General features: G+C 58.9%; 1 protein-coding gene across 1 annotated transcript in view; it reads left to right on the top strand.

The window, feature by feature from the left end:
* Nucleotides 1–5,212: 5,212 nt before the first annotated feature.
* ZFPM1 (zinc finger protein, FOG family member 1) overlaps nt 5,213–22,688 on the top strand; it is a 34,458-nt gene continuing 16,982 nt past the window's right edge. Inside the window, exons 1-3 of the mRNA XM_075039858.1 lie at nt 5,213–5,404; nt 20,023–20,154; nt 22,546–22,635. Of these exons, the coding sequence (XP_074895959.1) occupies nt 5,365–5,404; nt 20,023–20,154; nt 22,546–22,635 (262 nt within the window). The 5' untranslated portion in view covers nt 5,213–5,364. The remainder of the gene's footprint in view (nt 5,405–20,022; nt 20,155–22,545; nt 22,636–22,688) is intronic.

Genomic DNA, 22,688 nt, shown 5'->3' with positions numbered 1-22,688 from the left:
GAATTATTTTCCAAACTACTCTTTTGTTTATGGAAGCTTAAAATGCTTGCCGCCTGCACCCTCCTGGTGTGTTGCAGAGTGGAGATAAAGTGGCTGAAAATAATTAGTATGCCTTAATTTAGGGAAAAAAATAACCTCAGAAGAATTTTGCAGAAAATTTAAGGCAGCACATTTTACTTTGTTTTGGCAGGAAATATTATGGAGCTGGAAATGGGACTTTTATGTTTTCCCTCCACTGTATTTCACCAGGGCAGCAAACCTACGGGGCAGAGGAGTATTTCATGCCTGGTTGTTACTGTAGCTCTCTCGCACCTCCAGATTCATAACCCGGGCACCTCAAAATGAAGTTCCCTGGCAGCCACAGGTTTGCTGCAGGGGCTGGGACCCGTCCCCAGGACCCTGGGCAGGGTGCAGGGGCACGGTCCTAAAGCAGCACCCACCTTCTCGCAGCAGACCCCATGAGCGATGCTCGCCTCGGGTACCGCTCCCTCCCGAACGCCGCTCCCCGGGTTGATGCTAGCATCGTCCCTGCAGGCTGAAATATTTAATTCTTCCCTTTTCCCTCTAAAAGATGGGTGTCCCCCATTCTCTCCTGCCTGCTCTCACCTGCGTCCCCCTCCCACGGTCTCAGTGCCTGCTGAGTGGGCAGCCCCCCCCCCGCCATCCATCAGCTCCCTAAAGCCCTCGGGTTTGCTGAGTCCTGCATTATCCGGCAGCGCTTGTCACTTGGAAGATTGCAGGCCCCCGTCAACGTAATTCCAGCGAGGAAGGCAAAACCGGGCGGCTTCTCCCGGCTGCGGATTAACTCGCTGCTCAGCGGGTGCCAGCGGCACAGGGGAGGGGGCACCCAGGGGACCCGGCACGTCCGTGGGTCCCAGGGCTGCACCGCACCGGGATGCACGGCAGCTCTGCACCATCCTCAGCCCCAATCCACATCCTTCATGGATGGGGACGACCCTGCACCCAGCCCCGGGGGGGGTTGCAGGGTGGCTGGGTCTGAACAGAGGGTGCCTGGCCTTGCACGGAGCCCCTTAGGGGACTTCTTGGCTTCTTGCCACCACCCCAAATTTTCCTGGAGCTGCTGTTTGCTCTTCAAGCCCCCCCCCCCAAATCCAGCCGGCCTTTCTTCTCTGCTGCACACCCAAGTTTCTGACTGGAGGTGCTTTAAGCTTCTCCGTAAAGCCTGGAGGATAACGGGATCCACCATGGTTGTCACGCTGCTAGCAGAGGCTAAAGATTTTATTTTTTTTTTCCTTGCTCTTGAGTCAAATCTGGCCGTTCCTTGCACAGCAGGAATTTAAACCCCAGCTCCCACGTCCCCCCGGCTGTATGTATGGGACGGGGACCACGCGCACCTGCAGGCTCCTGCATCCCTGATGCTGAATTGCCTTCGGGTGGGGGAAACCCCGAGGCCGGGTGGCTGCAGGGTGCGGGGATGGCAGCTTTGGGGGAGCTGGGGAGATAATGCAGGAGCGATGCACCCACCCGGAGGCTGCCATCCTGCCAGCAGCGATGCCCCTCGAGCTGCAGCCCAGTTTCGCTGCTCAACACCCAGGGACATGGGGATCGGTCGTGTTGTGACTTAGAGCATCATCCCTATAGCAGGAAAACAGTAGGGCGGCGGGGGGCAAAAAAAATAAGCACTGAGAAATCCCAGCCTTGAATTTCGGGCAGGGGGGGGAACAGCATCCAGCATCATTTTGCATCATTTCTTTTAATCCAAAACCCTTTGTGCTGCCACCACAGCTCCCCAGGACCCCCGAATCCCGCAGCAGCATCTCTGCACAGGACATGCCCAAGCCATGACCAAGCCATGACCAAGCTGTGACCAAGCCGTGACCAAGCCGTGACCAAGCCATGTCCAAGCCGAAGATGGCCTCGGGGTTGCCGGCAGCTGCCAGGGCCAGGTTCTCTTGCCAGTAGATGGCAGGACCCCTCCGCAGCGCACCCAGCACCCACCCCCACAGGCAGGGGCACTGAGATGCCATTTGTCCCTCTTGGGATAAAAGAAAAAAAATAACACCCAACCCTAAACCATGACTTTTTGGCAGCTGGAAAGAGCTGTTTCTGCAGCCCCGGCGGAGCCGTGCCAGCGGAACGTGGCACCGGCTGGGGCAGCCCCGTGGTGCGGTGGGCACCCAGATCCCCTCGGGGTGCTCAGCGCAGCACCCAGCATCGCCACCACCCGCCCCTCGCCCGTGAAATATGGCCGAGGCAGCGCCTTAGCTTTTCCCATTTACATTCCTCGGCCGACACCTCCTCTCCCTGCGTCTCTAATAATATCACCCCAGATTAATTGGCACTAATACAAATGTACACAGCTCCATAAAAAGATGTCACCTCGCTCACAATGGGGGAAACGGCTGCTCGCACATTATCTCTGCTCTGCAGGCGTGTAATTCACTCCTCGGGAACACACGCTATTTATTCTGTTACCCTATAACAATCTCTCTGCAAACACAACGGGATCGGGGAGGGGGGGTGGAAATAAACACCCGGCCATGCCACTGTCACCAGCACCGTGTCGGTTGTCCCCATGCAGGGGCACCCATGGGTCCCCCCCGCACGGCAGGGTGGGATGCATGGGGTGATGGGGCAGGGAGATGCGGGGCTCGGGGATGTCCCTACACCCGGGATCCAGCCCTTGGCCCGGCGTTGTTTGATGTGACTTCAAATTCTCAGGCCTGGGGGGATCTAAGAGGCTTTGGGATGGTGCCAAAAAGCTAATTAAAAGGACACTGGCAAGGAATGTGCAAGGGGAAGGACTGCAACCTGTTTCTTCCCCGTAACTGGGCTCCCCTCCCCGGGGCAGGGCTGCGTGCCGGTGTTTGGCACCCAGCGGCTCGGTTGAGGCTTTTTCGGCTCCTTACGGCAGGGATGAGATGCTCCCCGAGGGTGTGACAGCGACCGGGGTCTGTCCCCACGGCCCCTCGAGGAATGCTGTCGCCGCTTCTTCTAGCACAAAGAGCCGGGAATAGCCAACACGTGTCGGGTAAATACCACGGGTGCCGTGAGCGGCGTCGGCGGGCGATGCCGTGGATGTGCCGGAGGAACCGGCTGCGTCTGCAGCATCGCGCTGGCCTCCAACTCCAAAATGCCCGTGGCCGTGCCGGGGTTGCGGGGAGGATGGAGACCTCGGCTCCCCGTCCCCCAGGCCCTGATGGAGTCAGCACCCATCACGGCTGATGCAAAGCAGAGGCCACTCAAGGCTCCTCGGGCCGGACCCTGCAAAGCCACCGCGCTTGATTTCATCACGCACGGGAGTCGCGGCGGGGAAGGGAAAGGCTCTGGAAGCAGAGCTGCCTGCCCTGGGGTGTGATGGTCTCCAGGAAGGCTGCGAATCGGGGCCAAACGAGGTGAAAAACGCCGTCAGGATCATTTTGGGGGGCAGTCGGCCAAGGGGAGGGAGAGCAAAGCCTTGTCCTCAGCAGCATCTCCCTCCCTCGATGGTTTTTTTTTTTTCTCCCCTGGAACTCTTCTTAATTCCTAACTTAATTTCTTTTGACATCCTCATTGCCGGCTTGACCTCTTTACTGGAATCATGTGCTGCTTAAAACTCATTATCCCACCATTGGAACAGGAAGTTAATTAAAAACCCTTTAAAAAAAGAAAAAGAGAGGGGAAAAAAAAAAAGCACACCCCATGTCCAAGGATAGATGGAGAGGGGACACGGCCAAGCCGCTGTGCCGTGCAGTGCCGGGCTGTGCCGTGCCATGTCCCCACAGCCCACCAGTCCCCTGCTTGCCCACTGGTCCAAAAATTGCATCACTAATTGGGGAGCACCCGCCATCGCCACTGGTAACCCCGCCCAAGATGAGATCGGCCACGGCCAAGGGCTGGGTTTGGCAGAAATGGTTATTTTTCACAGAGGAATATTCCCATCGCAGGCCCAAAAATATAAGCGGCTCCTGTTTACCCCACAATTAGTCCCAAAATCGCCGCCTGGCTGCATGCTCGCGGCGAGGACGGGTTTGTGCGGCTGGGATGATGTCAAGGGGGACCCCAGCACCCCTCTGCAGTCCCCAGTGCACCCTGGGGTGTCCCCCCCACCCCGAGCCAGGGTCACGCTCACCCTGGAAGTTGCAAGTGGGACTTTTTGGACTGTCCATCTACAAATGAACAGGATTTTAAGAGGGGTTTGGGATCCCCAAGAGGCCCTGGGGACCCCGTGGAAGGGCTTGGGGGTCCCCCCGGAGGCTTTGAGGACCTCCAAAGGGTGGGTTGGCACCCCACTGAGGGGGGGACTGAGGTCCCAGAAGGGGGGATTGGTGGCCCTGTGGGAGTTTAGGACCTTCCCGAAGGGGCATGAGGGTGCAAAGGGCGATTAGGACCCCAAAGGGGGGAGTTGGGGACACCAAAGGAGCGGTTGGGGTCCCAAAGGAGGGCGTTAGGAACCCTGAAGTGGGGTCGGGGTCCCAAGGGAGGGGCTTGGGGACCCCAAAGGAGGCTTTGGGGACCCCGAAGGGGGAGTTGGGGACACCAAAGGAGCGGTTGGGGTCCCAAAGGAGGGCGTTAGGAACCCTGAAGTGGGGTTGGGGTCCCAAGGGAGGGGCTTGGCGACCCCAAAGGAGGCTTTGGGGACCCCGAAGGGGGAGTTGGGGACACCAAAGGAGCGGTTGGGGTCCCAAAGGAGGGCGTTAGGAACCCTGAAGTGGGGTTGGGGTCCCAAGGGAGGGGCTTGGGGACCCCAAGGGGGGGGTTGGAGTCCCAAAGGAGCGGGTTGGGGACCCCAAAGGAGGCTCTGGGGACCCCGAAGGGGGAGTTGGGGACATGCAGGAGGGGTTGGGGACCCCGAGCGGGGTGTAGGACCCCCAAAGGGGAGGGGGTCAGGGCGCCAAGGCAGGGGGCTGGAGGCCTCGGGGGGGGGCACAGCGTCCCCAAAGTGGGGCTGGGGACACGCGGGAGGCTTTGGGGACCGTCCCCCCGCCCGGATCGGGCCCCGCCCTCAATGGGTCCCCGCCCCCTTCCCCGCCCCCGTCGTCCTCCTCGCCCCGCCCCCTGGCCGCCCCGCCCCTCGCCGCGGCGGTAGCCGGCTACGCCATCCGGTGGGCGGGGCCGTCGGGAGGCGGAGGGGGGTGGGGTGGGTGGGCGGTGGCCTATGGGCGGCCGCGGCGGTGCGCGGCGGAGGCAGGCCCCGCCCCCGTGGAACGTTCCGCGGGTTTGATCCGCCGCGGCGCCCCATTGAGAAAATCCCGCGGCGGCGGCGGCGGCGGCTCCGCTCCGCCGCGTACGGCCCCGGCCCCGGCCCCGGCAACGCTGGGCGGGGGGGGCGGGCATGCGAGCAGCCGGGGGCCCGCCCGCCGCCACCCACCTGCCGCCCGCCCAGCCGCCAGCCGGGGCGCCGGGCTCGCCCCCCGCCGAGCGATGTCCAGGAGGAAACAGAGCAACCCCCGGCAGATTAAACGTGAGTCCACGGTACCGGTACCCCCCCCGTATACCCCCCCCCCGAGCTGCCCCCTTCTCTTCTCGACTGCCTTCCCTCCCCCCCCTTTATTTTTTTGCACCACCCCCTCGGCGGCAGCGCCCCCGCCCCCCCCCCCAACTCCCCCGGTACTTCCTCACCCCCCCCCCCGGTACCCAGCCGGGACGGCCGCCGTGGGTGCCCGTTCCCGCTACCGGTCGCCCGTTGTAGTCTCCGTCCCCGCCGCCGTCCCGTGTCCCCCCCCACCAGCGCGGTGGCTCCGGTACCGGCTCCCGATGGGGGCCCCGATAAGGCTTTAAAATATTCCGTTCTGCAAGTCCCGTCCTGATAACATCGCTCTGTCGGGACGGCCTGAAATTGTGATCTTATCTCCCCTGCCTGCCTCCCATCCAGCGCCGGGAGCCGGGGTGAGGGGCTCCCCAAACCTTCCCCCCCCCCCCCCGCCCCGGGGTACCCCAGCCCTGCCAGCAGCTCCTCACCCCGGGTACGGCACCCTCACCCCGCTCCCCTTTCCGCACGGGGACCCCCACGGTTCGCCATCGATGCCGCCGGACGCGCCGTGCCATCGTCCCCGCTGACCGCGCTGGCCTCGACCTTTCGCCCTGACCGGTGGTCCCCTCCCCGGTTCCCGCTTCGCACCCCCCAACCCAGGGCAAGGGATGGGGTGATAACACCCCGGGCCGCCAGCGGGAAGGACCACCATGGCGGTCCCACGGGATTCGGGCCATGGTCCGTGTCTCCCCGTCTCCGGAGGGTCGCGCTCCCCGCGATCCAACCCATCGGCCGGGATCCGGTTTCGGTCCGGCGGGGATGTACCGGCCACGCTGGGAAATTCTGCAAAGTGCTGGAAGTTTGTCGGTGACGGGCTTAGCTCGGCTTTTCTCCCTTCCTCTCTGGTGTGTGTGTGTGTGTTTCTTTTCTTTCCCCCTTGAGTCGATGGAAGCTGGCGATAAGAGGGAGATGGGAGGATAGGGAAGGCTGGCCACCATGTGATAATCTAGCTTTATCTTTCTCTTGAAATAATTGCAAGGCTGAGTTGCACCTACCTGTTTCCCTGCCTGGGGTGATTGCTCTGGTGATAAAGCTCAGCTAGACTTTTACCCGGGTAGAGTTAAAAATAGTCCCAGCTGCCTCCTGTATTTTTTTTTTTTTTGGTGATAATTTTCTCCTTTAGCTTTATCCAACTTCTGCGGCTTTATTTCGGCAAAAAGCCCGGCTGCCCGGCAATCCCTCCCCTAGTAACTCCAGCTCATTAAACCAGGAGTGTTAAGAGCGAAGCGAGCGGTAGCGTCGCAGCCACCGAAATAACGACGCCGATGTGGGCGATAGCCGCTCGCGTGGGGGACGCGCCGATGGCAGGGTGCCCGCTCGGTCCCGGCACCCACCGGCGTGGACCTCGGTGGGGGCAAAAAAAATGGGGCTGGATGAGGCCGTGGCAGCTTGGCCGGGCGAAGGCGGCTCGTATCTCCTTCCTCTGCTGCTTTTCTGCAGAGATGTGAAGAAATGATAAAGTGGGAGGCTGATCTCAGGCCGCCGGCGATGGCCAAAACTGATTAAAAGCTGAAAGCTTGGAACCCTTCCTGTATGTGTCAACATGAAAACAGTCATTAGAGGCGGCGAGAGCGCGGCGAGAGCGCCTTGCCGCTGCCTCCGACGGCTCTCCGCGCCGAGGGAAGGTATGCATGAATCAGGGCTCCGGTAACCAGACTCCTCTCATGTACAGACCGGACCTGTTTCCACAAAGTCTATCCTTTTTATCATCTCGGCTGGAGAATTAAAAACCTCCTCCAGATTGGTATCTGCTGATTTTATTTTCCTGGGTGACGCTATGTTCTCGCTCTGGCTTCATCTCTTCTGGGGTTTGGTTTGGGTTTTTTCTTTTTTTTTTCTTTTTTTTTTTTGGTTTTTTTTTTAAAACTCGATGCGATGCGCAGATAGGCTCGCAGGGGAGATCGCCGGGAGAGCGGGCGATTGCCAAGAGTGATAAGACAAAGATCAGACACCGGACTATATTTAACCAGTTGCTTTAACCTCCTTCTTCACTTTTTGGGCTGGAGCGATGCAGCGATGGAGGGGGACGGGGGTACCAGCAACGTGGGGTCCCTCCGAGCCCCCCCGGGAGCACCTGCTCTGCCCCATGGCACGTGGTGGTGAGGCTTTGAAAGCCGATTGCGCCTAGCTGGTGGCTTCCGATAGCGGAGAAAACACGCAGAGCATTTATTGATTTGATTTTGCAGGGTACCTGCCTGGGGGGGACAGTTGCTTTTTGCCCCCCCTCTCCATCCGTGGCTGTAAAACCAGCAACCTCCCTGCAGCTGCTGCTGCTTTATAGGGTTGGGTGGTTTTTTTTTTTTTTCCTCTTTATTTATTTTTTTTTTCTGTCTTTTGTTCTGCTGGTAGATAGATGTGAGGGGCTGATAGAGAGCAGGAGCTGATCTCCAACCCAGATAGCCTGTTATATTTATTAACTTCAAACATGGGAGCGCGGGCACACAGCTGATGAGCGAGGCTGCTGGCAGCTGCCTGTGCGTGCACTCGCAGCGCCGGGTCTTCTGATGGGGGAAGCTGATAAGCGGGAGATTGATCTCATCTTGCTGATGTGCCTCTCCCTCTGTTGTTGTTCTAATATATATTATTCTTTTTTTTTTTTTTTTCCGAAATCAACTGGAAACGAACATTTTTGTAGTAGTTGCAGGGGCCTGCTTGTGGATTTTTTTTGTTTTTTTTTTTTCCTTTTCCCTTTCTATTCTGCTTTCAGCTACAGTAGATCTGAGCTCCCGATAAGCGCCGAGGCGCGATCTCCATCCTGATAGAGATTGCCAGGGGAGATAAGGACCACTTATCTCTCCCCACCAGACCGGAGCAGGATTCGCTACAACAACAAACACAGCAAAGAGGGGCAAAAGGGCTCCAACAGTTTGTTCCATTGCAAACGTGATTAACGCAGGCGTTTTAATTATCTGATGGGGGGCAGCTGCATATGTGTTTGTATTTCTCAAGGTGTTTTTTCTTCCTCCACCCCGTGTGCTCTGTGAAACAAGCTGGGTAGAGAAGCCGAGCTCTCCCCAGTGCCTGTTATCAGCTGCAGATGTTGCATTAGTTTGATGAGAGCTTTGACTTTCTTTTTCGATCATTATCTCGCATTCTGCTCTGCAGAGCAAACGCATGGGCTGGGGCAGGGGGGTGGCGAAAGCACCGTCATATTTTTGCGTGTGGATTTTCTTTAATTGCTATTAGATGGTGTTAGATAGCGAGTGCGATCTGCGCTGTTGAACCTGGCTGCCTCTTGATGGGTTGGTTTGGGTTGGGTACTTTGGGGGTTTTTTGTTTTTTGGGGTTTTTTTCCTTTCCTCTTTTGCAAGCTTGGCTGCTCCCCGGTCCCGTGTGGGCTCTGCCGTGGTGCCGGGCAGGGGGGTCGCGGTGCCAACCGGACCGTGGGAGCCATCGGCCTTCCCAGGAGCTTGGAAAATTGCATTTCTTGCAAAGATGACAGCGGCCAACCTGGTATCTATTTTTAGCGGCGGCGTGGTGAGCTGGTGGCGTGGGATGCTCCCGGCACGCCTCCTGCCCGCTCCTCTCCCGCTCCCTTTGCTCGCTGAGTCGCTCCTTTCCTTTCGGTCCGTGCAAGTGACTAACTGCCTCCGCTTGCGTTTTTACTTCTTTGGTTTTTTTGTTCCCCCCCCCCGCCCCCCGGCTCTGATGCTGCTGCACTTTTCCATCACCGCCAGCCTCCTCCGTGCCTCAGTTTCCCCATCTGCGCCTGCCAGGGAAGGGATGCTCTGGGCCGGGGTGGGCAGTGGGGTGTCTGGGGAGGCACATTACCCAGACCCGCTCTGCAGGGTGGGGAAGGTTTGCTGCTGGTGTCCCCCAGCTCTGCTCCCCAAACCGGTATTTTCTACACCTCCCCGGGGGCTGCCTCAGCATTGCAGCCCCCCCGTGCCCCACTCCTGGCATCCCGAGGGTGGCATCCCCGCGTCCCACATGTTTGCTACACCCACGGGTGCTGCCTGCTTGCCTGCCAACCCCTCCCCTCTTGTGCAAACACCCCGTCCCCCGTCCCCCGAGGCGTTTGCCAGCCCTGACTCAGTGGCATCCCGGAATGACGGCTCCTCGGTGCAGGCAGGAAAGCCCCATGGCACATCCACCCCCGCAGCAGCTCTGCCCTTCCCAGCTGCTGCCGGTGCCTTGGGATGCGCCATCGAAGGCGAGGATCCGTCGTGGTCCCCACGGGTGGGATGGGGCTGGCGATAGTGGGATGCGTCCGGTAGAGCCCGCAACCCGCCATGGTAAGCTCTCCCAGCCATCGCCGGCCGTTTCCTGACGGTAACTCGGGAATGCCACGGGAAAGCTGTGCTCCTGCTCGGTGTGGGGTTTGGATCAGCCGCGGGTGATGCTTAAAGAAGTTTCTCTCCTCTTCCGTGGCCAGTGGTCCAGGCGCGAGCATCCCTGCGGGCCTGGGAGAGGGGTCGGCACCGTGCTCGGCGGCTGGTGGCCGAGGGGACAGCTCGCCTCGGCCTCTCTCCGGAGCAATATATCCATTTACGGGGCTCTGGGCCACCCCGTGCCACCAGCCCCGTGCTCTGCCGGCCACGGGACACGTCACGGCTGTCCCACGCGGGTGCTTCCCTCGGTGCCTACGAGCCCGTTTTGGGACCCACTCGGGCTTTATCCCCAGGATGGTTCTTCCCAACCATCTCCGCATCGGGTAGGAAGGATGCGTGCGGGATGCTCGGAGGCCAAGTGCCGGATCCAGGCTTGCCACGGCCGTGCGTGGGGCACCCGGCAGCGCGGCAAAACCTGTTCTGCCGAGAGCCCCGGCGCACGTCCCTGCTGGCGGCCGGCGGGCGTGAAGGCGGCGCTGGCAGCCGCGCCGGCGAGGGAGGTTGCGGCGGCTTTGGCAGGCGGCCGCTTCCAGGGCCCGTGGGCGCTGGGGTTGGGTTGGTTCGCGTCTGCCGCCGCTCTTCCACCTCCCGCACCGCCGGGGACACCCCCGCGCCGCCCGCTTCTCGGGCACCCTGAGCGGGCACGGAGCCGCAGCGATGCCCGCGCCGCGGGAACCATCCCCGGCATCCCACGCCGGAGCGGGAAAACCACCTCCGGCTGGGATTTACGGCCCTGGACCCGAACGCGCGCGGTTGGGCAAGGTCTTATTTTCCATCGTGAATCACGAGGCCACCTAGCAAGCTGCAAGGTTGCCCTTTCGCCAAGTTGTGAGCCGGCCAGTTCGGCAATCGGGGCTTGGGAAGAAAGCGATCCTTTCCCCATGGGAATCGCAGCAGGTTGCGCAAGGAGATAGTGCCACGGTGCAGGTGGTCCGCGATTCCCGGAGAGGGGCAGCCCCCGTCCCTCCCTGGGGACCCATCGGAGCCACCCGGCGATGGCAGCATCCCAAAGACAACGTGGCATCGAGTCACTGGAGAGCCGAGTCCTCCGGCATCACCGCAGCATCCCTGGGGCACCCTGCGCTGTGCGATGCTCCCAGCCCTGTGCCGGCTGTGGGGCCGACGCTACCCACATCCCTGGGAAGGGACGGGACAACGCTGCCCGAACCGGGAGCAGCAGGGCTGGCATAGCCTGGGGACGGAGCTGCTGTGCCCTGCTTGGCGCTGGTGGATTTGGGGTCGAATACACCCGTTCTGGGGAAGGGAAGAGGATGTTTTCCACGCATGCTGTCCATCCTACTGCAAAAAAAACCCATGATGTGCCTTGGAAAATGCTGACTGGGGCGATGCTGTGGAGAGAAAACCAGCCCAGACCTTCCACGGCAGCTGGGACCCGAGGCTGCCCAGCGAGGGGGATGTGAGCGGCCCCCAGCACCAGTCGGAGCAACTGGGGGGGGACGGCAGGAACGGAGAAACCTTGGGCTTTTAAGATCTCTTTATCTAACAAAAAAAAGTGGAAAACGCCTCTCTGCCAGCCCTGCATCATGCTCCAGCTCTGCGAGTCCTATGGCTGCGCCAGGGGCATGGATTTTTCTTCCTGGGGGGAGAAGAAATCAGCTCCCCCCCTCCGTTGGAGAAGAGCAGGAATGGGAGCAGGAAGCCAATTTTTTTTTTTTTTTTTTTTCTGCGACACATCCCATGACTGTTTTTGTTGCCTGACTCAGGGCTTTTGGACGCTCCGGCTTGGCCAGGCTGCTGTCCTGCTGCTTATTTTATCAGGAAAGTTCAAGTGTTTCAGGGGTAATACAGTTCCCTCTTCCGATGGCTGCCCGGCAAAGGCTCCGCATTGTTCCCGCAGCAACATGTTTTTTTGGAAGGGATGAAATGCCGAAAGGAATGTAACTGCTGACCTTGGGCTGCAGTGGGGTTAAGGAGTGTGTGCCTATGAGTCACTCCAGATAAGAGCCTTCCACGGCTTTTTTCCTCCAAAATAATTCTTTATCTCCTCTTTCTCACATCAACATATTTTCTTGACATCTCCCATTTGATAGCGCGTGGAGGAAATGTGCTCCTCTAATTTGTTCATCTGATGAAATATAGATGCATTGTTTTCTCTCGTCCTTGGTGAGCCGGGGGTCGGTGCCCGAGGCTTTGGGGATGCTCAGTGGGATTGGTACCCAAGGCGTGCAGGGCTTCGGGGCTGCGCCTCGGGGTCGGTACCCGGAACGCGCGGGAGGATGCCGGAGTAGGAGAGCATCACCCCACGCGTCGCCAGCTCGGGGGACTGTGGGGAGGAAAAGCTGCTTTTTGCTTTTCCCCCCTGCTTCGCCGGGAAGTTTGGCCGCTCGCTCGCTTCTCCGTCTCCCAGCCGAGGCCTCTCATGCTACTTCCAGCTCCTATGATAATGCGGAAAGTTGAACTGGCCCCATTACTGCGCTGCGATGGTTGCCTTGATAATGCCCCGATAATGGCAGCGATAGCGGCAGCTCGGTAGCCAATGGCTCTGCCGCTCCTCCCATTAACATTCCCCACCACGGACCGGCTCGGAGCTGCCTATCTGCTCTCCATTTCCACTCCTCCGCTAGATAAGAATGGAAATACTGACTTCATAGCTCACTGATTAAAGTGTCTGGATTTCTTGATAATACACAGATAAATTATGTTTTTCAAAAAGAAGGTAGGGAAGGGAGTGCGAGGGGAGGGAAAAACCTTCAGTCCATTTTTATTATTATTTTTTTTCTTTCCCTTCCCTCTTTCTGGCCGTGCCCTGTGGGTTGGGGTTTTTCAGCTCCAAAATGCCCTCCCCAGCCTGTGCCCGGGGTTGGCAGCGGGAGGGCAGGGCCCTGCGCGGTGCCCTCGGTGACGGGGTTTCGTGATGGGCGAAGGATTTTTGGGAGCCACGTGACGGGCTGTAGAGCACCCCGCATCGGGATGGAGCTGCTGTCCTCGGATGCCAGGGATCCGCTCCCGTCGCGGGGTTGTTTGGCTTCGCCAGCTGCAGCGATGCCGCGGGGCTGCGGCACGTGGCTGGGATCCCGGTGCCGGCTGTGGCATCTTGGGTGGGCTCCGGTGGTCCCCACGGACCGGCAGCTGGGGCCCAGGGATGCTCGGGAAGCGTCTGCCTTTCTATACCCATCCCTAGCCTGAGCCTTACTGGTTCTGCTGTGGGATACCGCCTGGTCCAGCGGGATGCTGCCCAGTCCAGGATGCTTTGGGACCGGCCTCATCCCCCGGCCCATCTGGGCTTAAAAATTATACTTGAGTTTCCTCACTCGTCCCCGCTGGAGCAAATAGGGCTTCCAGACTTTTTGGTTCCTTGCACTGGAAAAGGTATCGACCGCAAGAATCTAAGTTTGTTTCATCTAAATATAAAACTAAAGAGCAAACAGTATAAAGTTCATTTTTTAATGTGCTGCCCCATTCCAGTTGGGCTGCTCTCTTTATTTTTTTTAAAGGAACTGTGATAAAAAGCAGTGATAAAGCCAGGACTGTTTTGTGTAGGAGTCAGTATCTGCGTTATCTATCTCCCTTTTTCACTCTCTGAGCAGCTCTGTTGTTTTTTACTCTTATCTCGCTCCACCAAAATGCCAAGAACAGGAAAAAAAAAAAAAATTAAAAAAAAAAAAAAAGAGGCAGCGCAGGCACGCGCGTTTGCACGGAGGCAAACTTGGCGTCCGCGGAGCCGGGCATGAACAGCCACGCTGCTTGGAGTTGGAGGAAGAGGAGGGTTGGGGGTGCTGGGTGAAGGTGCTGGTGATGGAAGGACTGTGCTGCTGTGGATGCTTGTGCTGGTCCAGCGAAGGCTGCTGGGGGGGGGGGCCTGTGGCCGTAGGGTTTTTGGGGACAACCCTGTCCCAGTGGCCCCTGGTGACCTTCATCTGCCAGGCTCAGTGCCAGCAGCCCACTCGTCCTCTTGCAGATGCCCACCCAACCATGTTGTACCTTCTTAGGGTCCTTTTCTGCTCCTGGACCCCCCCCCCAGCCCCTGCTCGTTGCTGCAGCGTTGGCTGGAGACCCCAAAAGTGGTCCAGGATGGCACTGGGAGCTGGTGCTGGGCATGCTGGGGGGGGCTGGGAGCAGCAGGGACACCCCAGCCAGAGCATCTTCAATGATGGGTCTGGTGGGCTTCTGGGCAATGTCCCCCATCATCTTTGTCCCTGTCCCCCATCATCCTTGTCCCTGTCCCTCCATCCTTGTCCCTGTCCCCCCATCCTTGTCCTCACCTGGTGCCATCATGGACTGAATGTCTTGGACCAGAGGCTGAAATCTGTCCCCGTTCCCTTCCCAGCAGCTTTTGGCAGCGGGATGGACCTGGCAGGACCCGAAACCACTTCCCACAGGGAGGGGGATGGCTCCGGCGCGGCATCTCCGGGGTAATTTGTCGCTAGATTAGCAAAGAGCTTGACCTCTGGCCTCGCCGTCACCTGGTATTGATGGGCTCCGGGGGGGCCACGCCGGCGGGTGAGCATCACCGCCTGCCCCCGGCCATTCCCAGCCGGAACGGCTTTATTCCAGGTGGGAGAAAAAGTACCAGAATTGAGGGGTTTTCACCCAGAAAAACTCCCTTTGGCCAGCAGCACTGCAGGCACCCGGTGCAGGAGCAGCGGTGGCAGTGAGCCTTGCACGCCCGTGCCGCCTTGCACGCTTATGCCGCCTTGCACGCTCGTGCACATTTGGAGCCTGATTTTCAGGGATGGAGTTTCCTTCCAAATTATCGGGGTATCCAGCCGCTCCCCAGCCTCGCACCAGGCTGCCCAAACCCTGCCTGCATCGATGTGGGGTTAAACATCTCAAACTGCTCTTGGATAGGGATTGAGATGAAGGACACCCCCGGGTCCCCCCCGGTAAGGATCAGTCCCTCTCTGCCAGCTGCAGAGGGGCCCCCCCAGCTGCCTCAGTTTCCCTCCCGTGCTTTGAACATCGTCTCCTGGCCCCAGCTCCCTCGCCAGCCGGGAAGGCAGGACCGCGTTAAGCATCGCATCCCCTTCTCACGGAGCAATCTGCTCCCATCCATCTGATGTGCCGGGGACGGGGACGGCTCTATTAGACTCTCTCCTCTCTTAAAAATCTATCAGGGCGTTATCGACCCCATCTGAAACGTAAAGTCACTTCATTGTCATTGTCCCTGTATTTTCTTTCTCATTATTTTCCCGTGCCCGCCGCGGCCCGTTCCTTCCCACCCCCCCCCCTCCCCAGCTGCTGTTTGATATGATGCGGGCTCTCTCGCTATTAGTATTAGTAATCGCGGCCCCTGAAGTGAAACAATCTCCTGTAATCTATCAGCGGTTTATCGGCCCTATCTGAGCGCCGGGAATGGCTGGGCTCGGCGATGGCGCCATGCTCGGCCGCTGATAAAGTTACAGAGTTCAGGCGGTGATGAATGTTAAGTAACTGCACCCCGCGCAGATAGGATATGGACTTGGCAGGGGGAGCAGCTCCGGCTGAAACCAATCTCTCCCCTATCAGCAGGGCTGCTTTTTCTCAGGCTCTGCTTCTCCCCGGCTCTTTTCTTCCCCGACGGTTACAATCAGGGGCTCCCCCCGGAGCGGAGCTGCTCCGGATCAGGAAGGGATGCTCGGGGTGCTGCACCCCGCAGGTGGATGGATGGGGTGTTTCGCATCGCCGGGACGGGGATGCTAGCCCGGGTGGTTTTTGCGGTGGTCGGGATGCTGCGGGGTCCAGACGTGAGCATCTCCCCCCTGTCAGTAATCGCAGCATCCCCCTGTGAGCACTCGCAGCGGCATCCTCCCGCACCGTGAGAAATCACAGCACCCACCATCACCTTCATTCCCCCACTATCCTTCATTCCCCTCCTAGATAAATCAGGCCTCAATACATTATAAATTTAATAATAAATTATTATAATACCCCCCATCAGCAATCGCAGCATCCCCCGCTGCCTCTATTCCCCCACTATCCTTTCTTCCCCTTCTGGAAAAATTAGGCCTAAATACTTCATAAATTTAATAATAAATTCTTACAAATACCCCCCATAAGCAATCACAGCATCCCCCACTATCCTTCATTCCCCTCCTGGATAAATCAGGTCTAAATACTTCATAAATTTAATTATAAATTATTATAAACTCCCCCCAAGCAATCACAGCATCTCCTCCTGCAAGCAATTGCAGCGTCCCACCAGCAATCATAGCATCCCCCACTATCCTTCATTCCCCTCCTGGATAAATTAGGCATAATTTAATAATAAATTATTACAAATACATTATAAACCCCCTCCTACCAGCTCCCCAGATATCTTTTTTTTTTTTTTCCTTGCCCTTTTAACACAGGGCACCGCAGGAAGGGTCAGGGTGAGTTTTATCTGGGGGTGATGGAGAAGGGCCCCAAATTAGAGATAGGTACCGCTGGGGCGGGGGCTGGCCCCAAGTGGTATCGGCTCCATGCACAGGGCTGATATTAAATGTGCCGATATCCGCGGGGGGAGCCTGGCCCTGCGATGCTGCAGCCGGGCTGATAGGGGAAAGGGTTGATTTGTGCTCAAAAAGGTCTGTTTTACTCCAAAACGGGGGTCCGAGGCGGGGGGTCTCGCCCGCCTCGGACCTCCGTTCTTGGAGAGCATCGCAATTTAATGCTGGATCCCAGCAGCATCAACCAAGGGGAGGGGAAAAAATAACCCACTGGTTAACGTGACCTCTGAGCACCAGCATCATTTCCCAGCCACCAAAACCTCATTTGGCCTCGGCCGTGGCGCTTGGCATCCCCAATCCCCAGGGAACGGGCTCGAGGGCATCCGAGGTCGTCGGTAAAAGCAAACATTAATACATACCGGGGGAAAAACTGGGTGAGAAGAGGCAGGCTGGTGTCCCATCAGATACCGGTGGTTTTTGGATTTGCAGCCCAGCTCGCTCTTTGGGTGTTACTTGCTGCAGGGCACAACCCTGCTACGAGACCCTGGGGAATCCCCGGGCTGTGCCCGTCCCTACCGAATCACGGGAGATGGTTTTGCAGCTGGTGCAAGGAAGGATCAGGAGTGGCTGCAACCCTCTCCGAGGGCATCTTTCCCTGGGGAATACCAGCCCCCCCCCCCCGCCCCGTGCCCGCTCCTGCAGCCCTTTGCTTGTGGCTGCAAAATCTGGGGGAAAATAAGGCGGTTTAGGGGCAGCATAAAGGAGGCGATGCCTGAGCTGGATTCTGCCTGAGCTGGATTCCCCGCATCTCGATCGCGAGGTGATGGGTGAGCATCATGGCAGCGCTGGTGGGGAGCCTCACCCGGCTGCTTTGGGGTTGACTGGTTTATTGCTGTTATTTTTCTGGTTTCTTTTTAATTGGAAGATGGATTGAGGGCCAGCATGGGGATGAGGAGGAGCTGGAAAGATGAAGAAAGGAGCCTCCATCGTCCTGCCCGTGTGGTCCCGCCGACCCCGGTGGAGCTGGGGATGTCCCCCGGGTCCCCCCCGGAGCCGAGCACCCCGGGGACTCGAGCATCGAGGTGTCTGTAGACGGGTTTTGGGGTATGAAGCTCTCGCCCTCACTCCCCGGCTCCCGGAGCCTCCCCTTGGGCTCACCACCTGCCCGGCCTCTTTATTTTGAAAAATAATAAGTTTTTTTGGAGTTGGGTGTGTGCCAATGAACGCCAGACAGCGAAGGCAGGTTGCCCCCAGCCTGCACGTGTTTTCGATCCAGGACCCGCTCTCCACCACGGGGACTCCTCCTCCTCCTTTTCCTCCTCCTCTTCCTCCTCCTCCTCCTCCTCCTCCTCCTCCTCCCTGCTCCAGAGCCGGTGGGAAAGTCTGGGGCTGTTGCTATTTTCTATCTGTTATCGAGGCCTCTTATCGCTTTGCTCTTGTCTGTGTGCCGGCTTTCGGAGCGTCCAGGGTCTCGCTCTTGGCAGCCTGGAGAAGTCCCTGCTCCTTTTTTACTTTCTGTATTATTTTTTCCTTTTATTTAATTTATCGGCTAAGCGCAAAGAATCAAGAAAAGGTTTATTGTTCCTATGCTGGGAGAACCTTAATTTGAGTGAAATGATCAAATCATTACCTGGGTAACAATGGGTTTTCCTACCACTGGCAAAGCCCCGGGAATACCGACCCTCGCGCCCGCCCGGACCCATGTCCCCAACCTGCACACGGGTGACATGGGCACATTGCCTTCGCATCCTGCAAGTTTCTACTATCACTGTAATTTTTTTAAAAAAAAGGGGGGGGGGAGAAAAAAAAAAAAGAAATGCTTCCTTGTTATCAAAAAAAAAAAAAAAAGGGAGAAGTAGGGAGGGAGCAGAGTTAATCGTCGAAGCGGAGTATCTTGGAAGGGAGCATTTTTTGGCTCTTCCCCTCTCTGTAAAGCCAGCCTCAGTAATTCAGTTTTAAAGCATGAAAAAAGGGAGTTGATGAAATTCCACTATCAGCACTGAACCAATATGCAAAATATCTCGCCAAAAATCAAATAGCTATTATGTTTTCATTTCCATTTCAGCGTATTTGCTTAATGAAGAATAGACAGATCAGGCAAGCCGAGGGAGGCTGTGTGCGGTGATAACTGTGCAGGGCTTCCAGCAATCCCGGAGAAGTGACGCTCCGCTCCCTGCTCCACGCTCCCTCTCCCTCGCTTTTTTTTTTCTTTTTTTCCCTTTTTTTTTTTTTTTTTTTTTAAGCTATCCAGTAGTTCATTTCACCCACACAGCCGGCAGCGCCAGGGCCAGAGCATCCCCTGGGGACAGGCAGGCGCGCTGGGAGCGGGATGCTGCAATGGGACGGGCTGGGTGCAGGGATGCATCCAGGGACCGCGGTGACATGGTGCTGGGATGCTGCCGGCCACCCGTCATCCCTGTAGGCATTCGGTGACGCCGCGATACCCAAACGCCAGCTTTTATACAATTTTTATACACTTATGCAGGGCATCCCCATCTCCCTCCTGGCCAGGGCTTGGTGTTTTGGGGTAGGATGCGGGTGGTCTGGGCACCCCTGGGTGGGTGCCACGTGCGGTCCCAGCCCCGTCCATCCCTCCCCGGCTCTGTCCATCCCTCCCCGGCTCTGTCCATCCCTCCCCGGCTCTGTCCATCCCTCCCCGGCTCTGTCCATCCCTCCCCGGCCAGGCTGGAGGTGCCAAGCCACGGAGCAGGCGAGAGTCGGGTTAACTTTATCAGAAGCCCAAGAGCCGTGAAGGCGTGAAAGAAGAAATTAGCCTAACAATGTTTCATTTACAGCGAGAGAAACGATTTGTTAGCTGGCGATTGTTTCTGAATATTATCAGAGCCTTTTTAATTGTGCTGGAACTGAAATTAGCAGAATTAGAATAAATTGCCTTCCCTTCTCCCGCAGCCTCTTTATTCACGCTCATTGTTGTCTGCTTTGTATAGATTATGGGCTCTTTGTTCTCCTGCTGTAAATATACATGCCTGGAGTCACAGAGAGCAGCTGAGGTCTGCAGACGGTTTGTCACCGCGCCGTTCCCCCTGCCCGCGTGCCGGATGGGACACCGGGCAGCCCCCGGCGCGGCTTCGTGCGGCGCGAGCCGCGTGCACCGCTCTTCCTTTCTTTCGTGATTTTTGGCGCGGATGGGGATGCTGCGTTGCCATGGGAATGGCAGCGTGGGCCCGCAGGGCTGGGTTTTTTTGGGGGGGGCTGCTGGGGTGTCCCCCCACATGCACCCTGCTTGCACCCGGCGTCCCCACCGCAGCATCCCCCTTTGTCCGGGGCTGTGGGTATGGTGGGGGGGCTGTGTTATGGGTCCCCCGGTCAGACAAAGGGTGCTGGGAACTGGGGGGGACACACACAGTCCCTGGGCGTCCCATTCGGGGCAGGTGCTGGGGCGTCGGGGGGGGAGATTTGGGTGGGAAGAGCGGTGCGGCAGGCTGGGCACCTCGCCGTGCCGCAGCCGTGTGCCCCTGATACGTGGGGACCCCACTCGATTCCCGGGCAGGTGTGGGGTTCATTCCCCACAATGTCTCAGGGGGGAACCGGGCAACCCGTGGGGGACACCCCGGAGCAAGGCGGGTGGCTCTGTAAAACCCCCTCCGGCTCTGCAAGGGGACGAGGGACCCCAGGGAGATGTGGGGAGGGGGTTTCCCTTCCTGTGGGGTGCAGAGCTGCAGGGCATCTCCTCCGGACCCCATGCCCACGGCGGGTCAGGGAAAGGACCCTTTGCCAGCCCCCGAGGCACCAGCATCCTACATTTCCCAACTGGGAAAACCCACTGGGTTTTGGGGTTTTTTTCCCCTCCGGTTCACCCCCGCTAACCACCCCCTCCGTGTTTCGGCAGGTTCCCTGGCAGCGATGGAGGAAGGCGAGGACGGCCCGGCGGGGGACAAGAGCCCCTCGGAGAGGGAAGGGGCCGCCTCGGACTGCGAGGGCTCTGCCGAGCGCGACAGCTCCAGCCCCCCCGGCAGCGAAGGTGAGCCTCGCCGCGATGTCGGGGGGCTGCCCGCGGTGTCCCCTCGCCACGGGGACGGGCTCTGCCACCGGAGCAACCTGCCGGGCACGCCGGCATCCTGAGCATCGTCTCCGCTGTTGGTGCGTGGCGTTAATTAGCAAAACGAAGCATCCTGCGCGCCCGTCGAGGGTTGGGCTGTTGGTTAAGTGAGACCCCCCCCCCAGTCTTCCTGGGGTGCTCCATCCCTCCGGGCACCCTCTGGCCGGTGGTGGGACCCACTGGTGGCAGCCCAGTCCCGGGGTGACGGCGAGCAACGGGCCAGGAGCGAGGATGCTCCCCGGCACAGAGGGGATCCCCACGGCCGGCACGGGCAGGAGCAATCTCGGCTTGGCCGGGGGGCAACGGCGTGCCGGGGGGGCTGCTGGAAACCGGAGGCGGGTTGCTTGCCGCGAGGGCTGCTAATGAGCACCGTCACCCTGTATCCGTTTCAGCACCTTTCACCTGCTGTAGCGCTGAGCCACCGGTGACAGCGGAGGGATGTGGGGGTGCAAAGTGACCCCCCGGGATGCAGAGTGACTCCCCCCAGGATGCACAGTGACCCCTTGGGGTGCACAGTGATCCCCTCCCTGGGATGCAAAGTGACCCCTTGGGGTGCAAAGTGACTCACCCCAGGGTGCAAAGTGACTCCCCCCGGGGTGCAAAGTGACTCCCCCCGGGATGCAAAGTGACTCCCCCCGGGATGCCAAGTGACCCCTTGGGGTGCAAAGTGACTCCCCCCAGGATGCAAAGTGACCCCTTGGGGTGCAAAGTGACCCCCCCCCAGGATGCAAAGTGACCCCTTGGGGTGCAAAGTGACCCCTTGGGGTGCAAAGTGACTCCCCCCGGGATGCAAAGTGACTCCCCCCTTAGGGTGCAAAGTGACCCCCCCTTAGGGTGCAAAGTGACCCCTTGGGGTGCAAAGTGACTCCCCCCTTGGGGTGCAAAGTGACTCCCCCCGGGGTGCAAAGTGACCCCTTGGGGTGCAAAGTGACTCCCCCCAGGATGCAAAGTGACCCCTTGGGGTGCAAAGTGACTCCCCCCAGGATGCAAAGTGACCCCTTGGGGTGCAAAGCAGCCACCGAGGCCGCAAGCGCTGGCACCGGCAGCGCCACGGATGGGAGTAAGGGGACGTGGCCGTTGCTGCGTGCCGCACAGCGCCGTGCCGTGCCGTGCCGTGCCATGCCCCACCCCAGAGGCGGCTGCGTTTCAGGGCTGGGCTGAAACAGTCCCCAGATATCCTTTGAGTTCCTTCCTGTGGAGGTGGGGGCAAATCCTAATCAGTTAATGTTTGCAGTGCCCTTCGAGATAACCGCAGCGGGGCAAGGCTGCGCCGGCTAATGGAGCCGGCCAGTCCCCGGGAAGCAACGCGTTCCCCCAAAACCACGGGAGCCAACCCGTGATGCACCAGGAAAGCGGGGCGGGGGGGGGGGGATCCACGCCAGCACCCCGATAGCCGGGGCAGGGAGGGCTCGCCGGCAAACTTTGCTCGGCAGCAGGGAGAAGCGAGCGGCTCTTATCTGATGGGGGAGCCGGGCTGGGGGCGAGGGAGCCGGGAGCCCGGGCGCGGAGCTGCACCTGGCACTAGCCTGCCTCGATAAAAAGGTGATAGCAGAGATAACGCCGAGCAGCAATAACGGCCACTAAAGCTTTCAGCACGATGGATAAAAATCGATATGCCAGGCACTTTGATTTATAGCCAAAAATAATAGGACTTTTATACCCGGTGATTGATTTATTTGATGTTAATCATTCTGCTTATCACCTGTATTAATAATCTCCAATGCCGGTGACGTCACCCCTGGGTGTTCGCTCTGGCGCCGATCGATTGGGCTCCGCGCTGGTTATCCGCCCGGGACGCCAAGGCAAACATGTACTTTGGGCGCTAATCTTCCACACTGTCATATGCAGATAGGCTTTATCAGCTGCATCTCCAGCAGCAGTTAATGGAGAAAATAATTGTTATCAAGTTGCTATGAATACGCCACAAATAGAGCCGTGACGGGAGGGGGCCGAACCGGGTGACGTGGGGGCCCGTGGTGGGATGGGAGAGGTCCAGGGGGTTTTGGGGGTGGGAGGTGGGTGCCCACCCAGGGATGGCTCGGGAAATCCCTGGGGAGGGTGAGTGGGTGGGCTTGGCTGTCCTTACGGGTCATCCCGTGGGGCGCAGGGGACCCTACGGCTGGGCAGTGGGATTTTGAGGGACACAGGGATTTTGGGGGGAACCCCCCGCCCCTGCCCATCCTCAAGAGTGAATCCCCTTCCCGCGCACATCCTGGCCCCAGGGTGTCACCGGTCCACTGGTCCTGACCCCCGTGGGATGCTGCCTCTGAAATTCCCTGCACGTGACCTGCTGCCTTCCCTCTCCTGCTGCAGAGTCCAGAGACGCCCCGGAGAGTCCGAAGGAGCCGGAGAAGCCGGATCCTGGAGAAAACCCGCAGGAGCTGGACACCTGGAACGGGCCAGGTGAGTCCCCGATGTGCGGCTGGTCATCCCACTCCGTCCTGGCTGGACCGTGG

This window comes from Buteo buteo, chromosome 11, assembly GCF_964188355.1.
Source record: "Buteo buteo chromosome 11, bButBut1.hap1.1, whole genome shotgun sequence".
Classification (NCBI taxonomy): Eukaryota; Metazoa; Chordata; class Aves; order Accipitriformes; family Accipitridae; genus Buteo; species Buteo buteo.
Note: the sequence above shows the minus strand (reverse complement) of the source record. Positions and strands in the feature narration are given on the sequence as shown.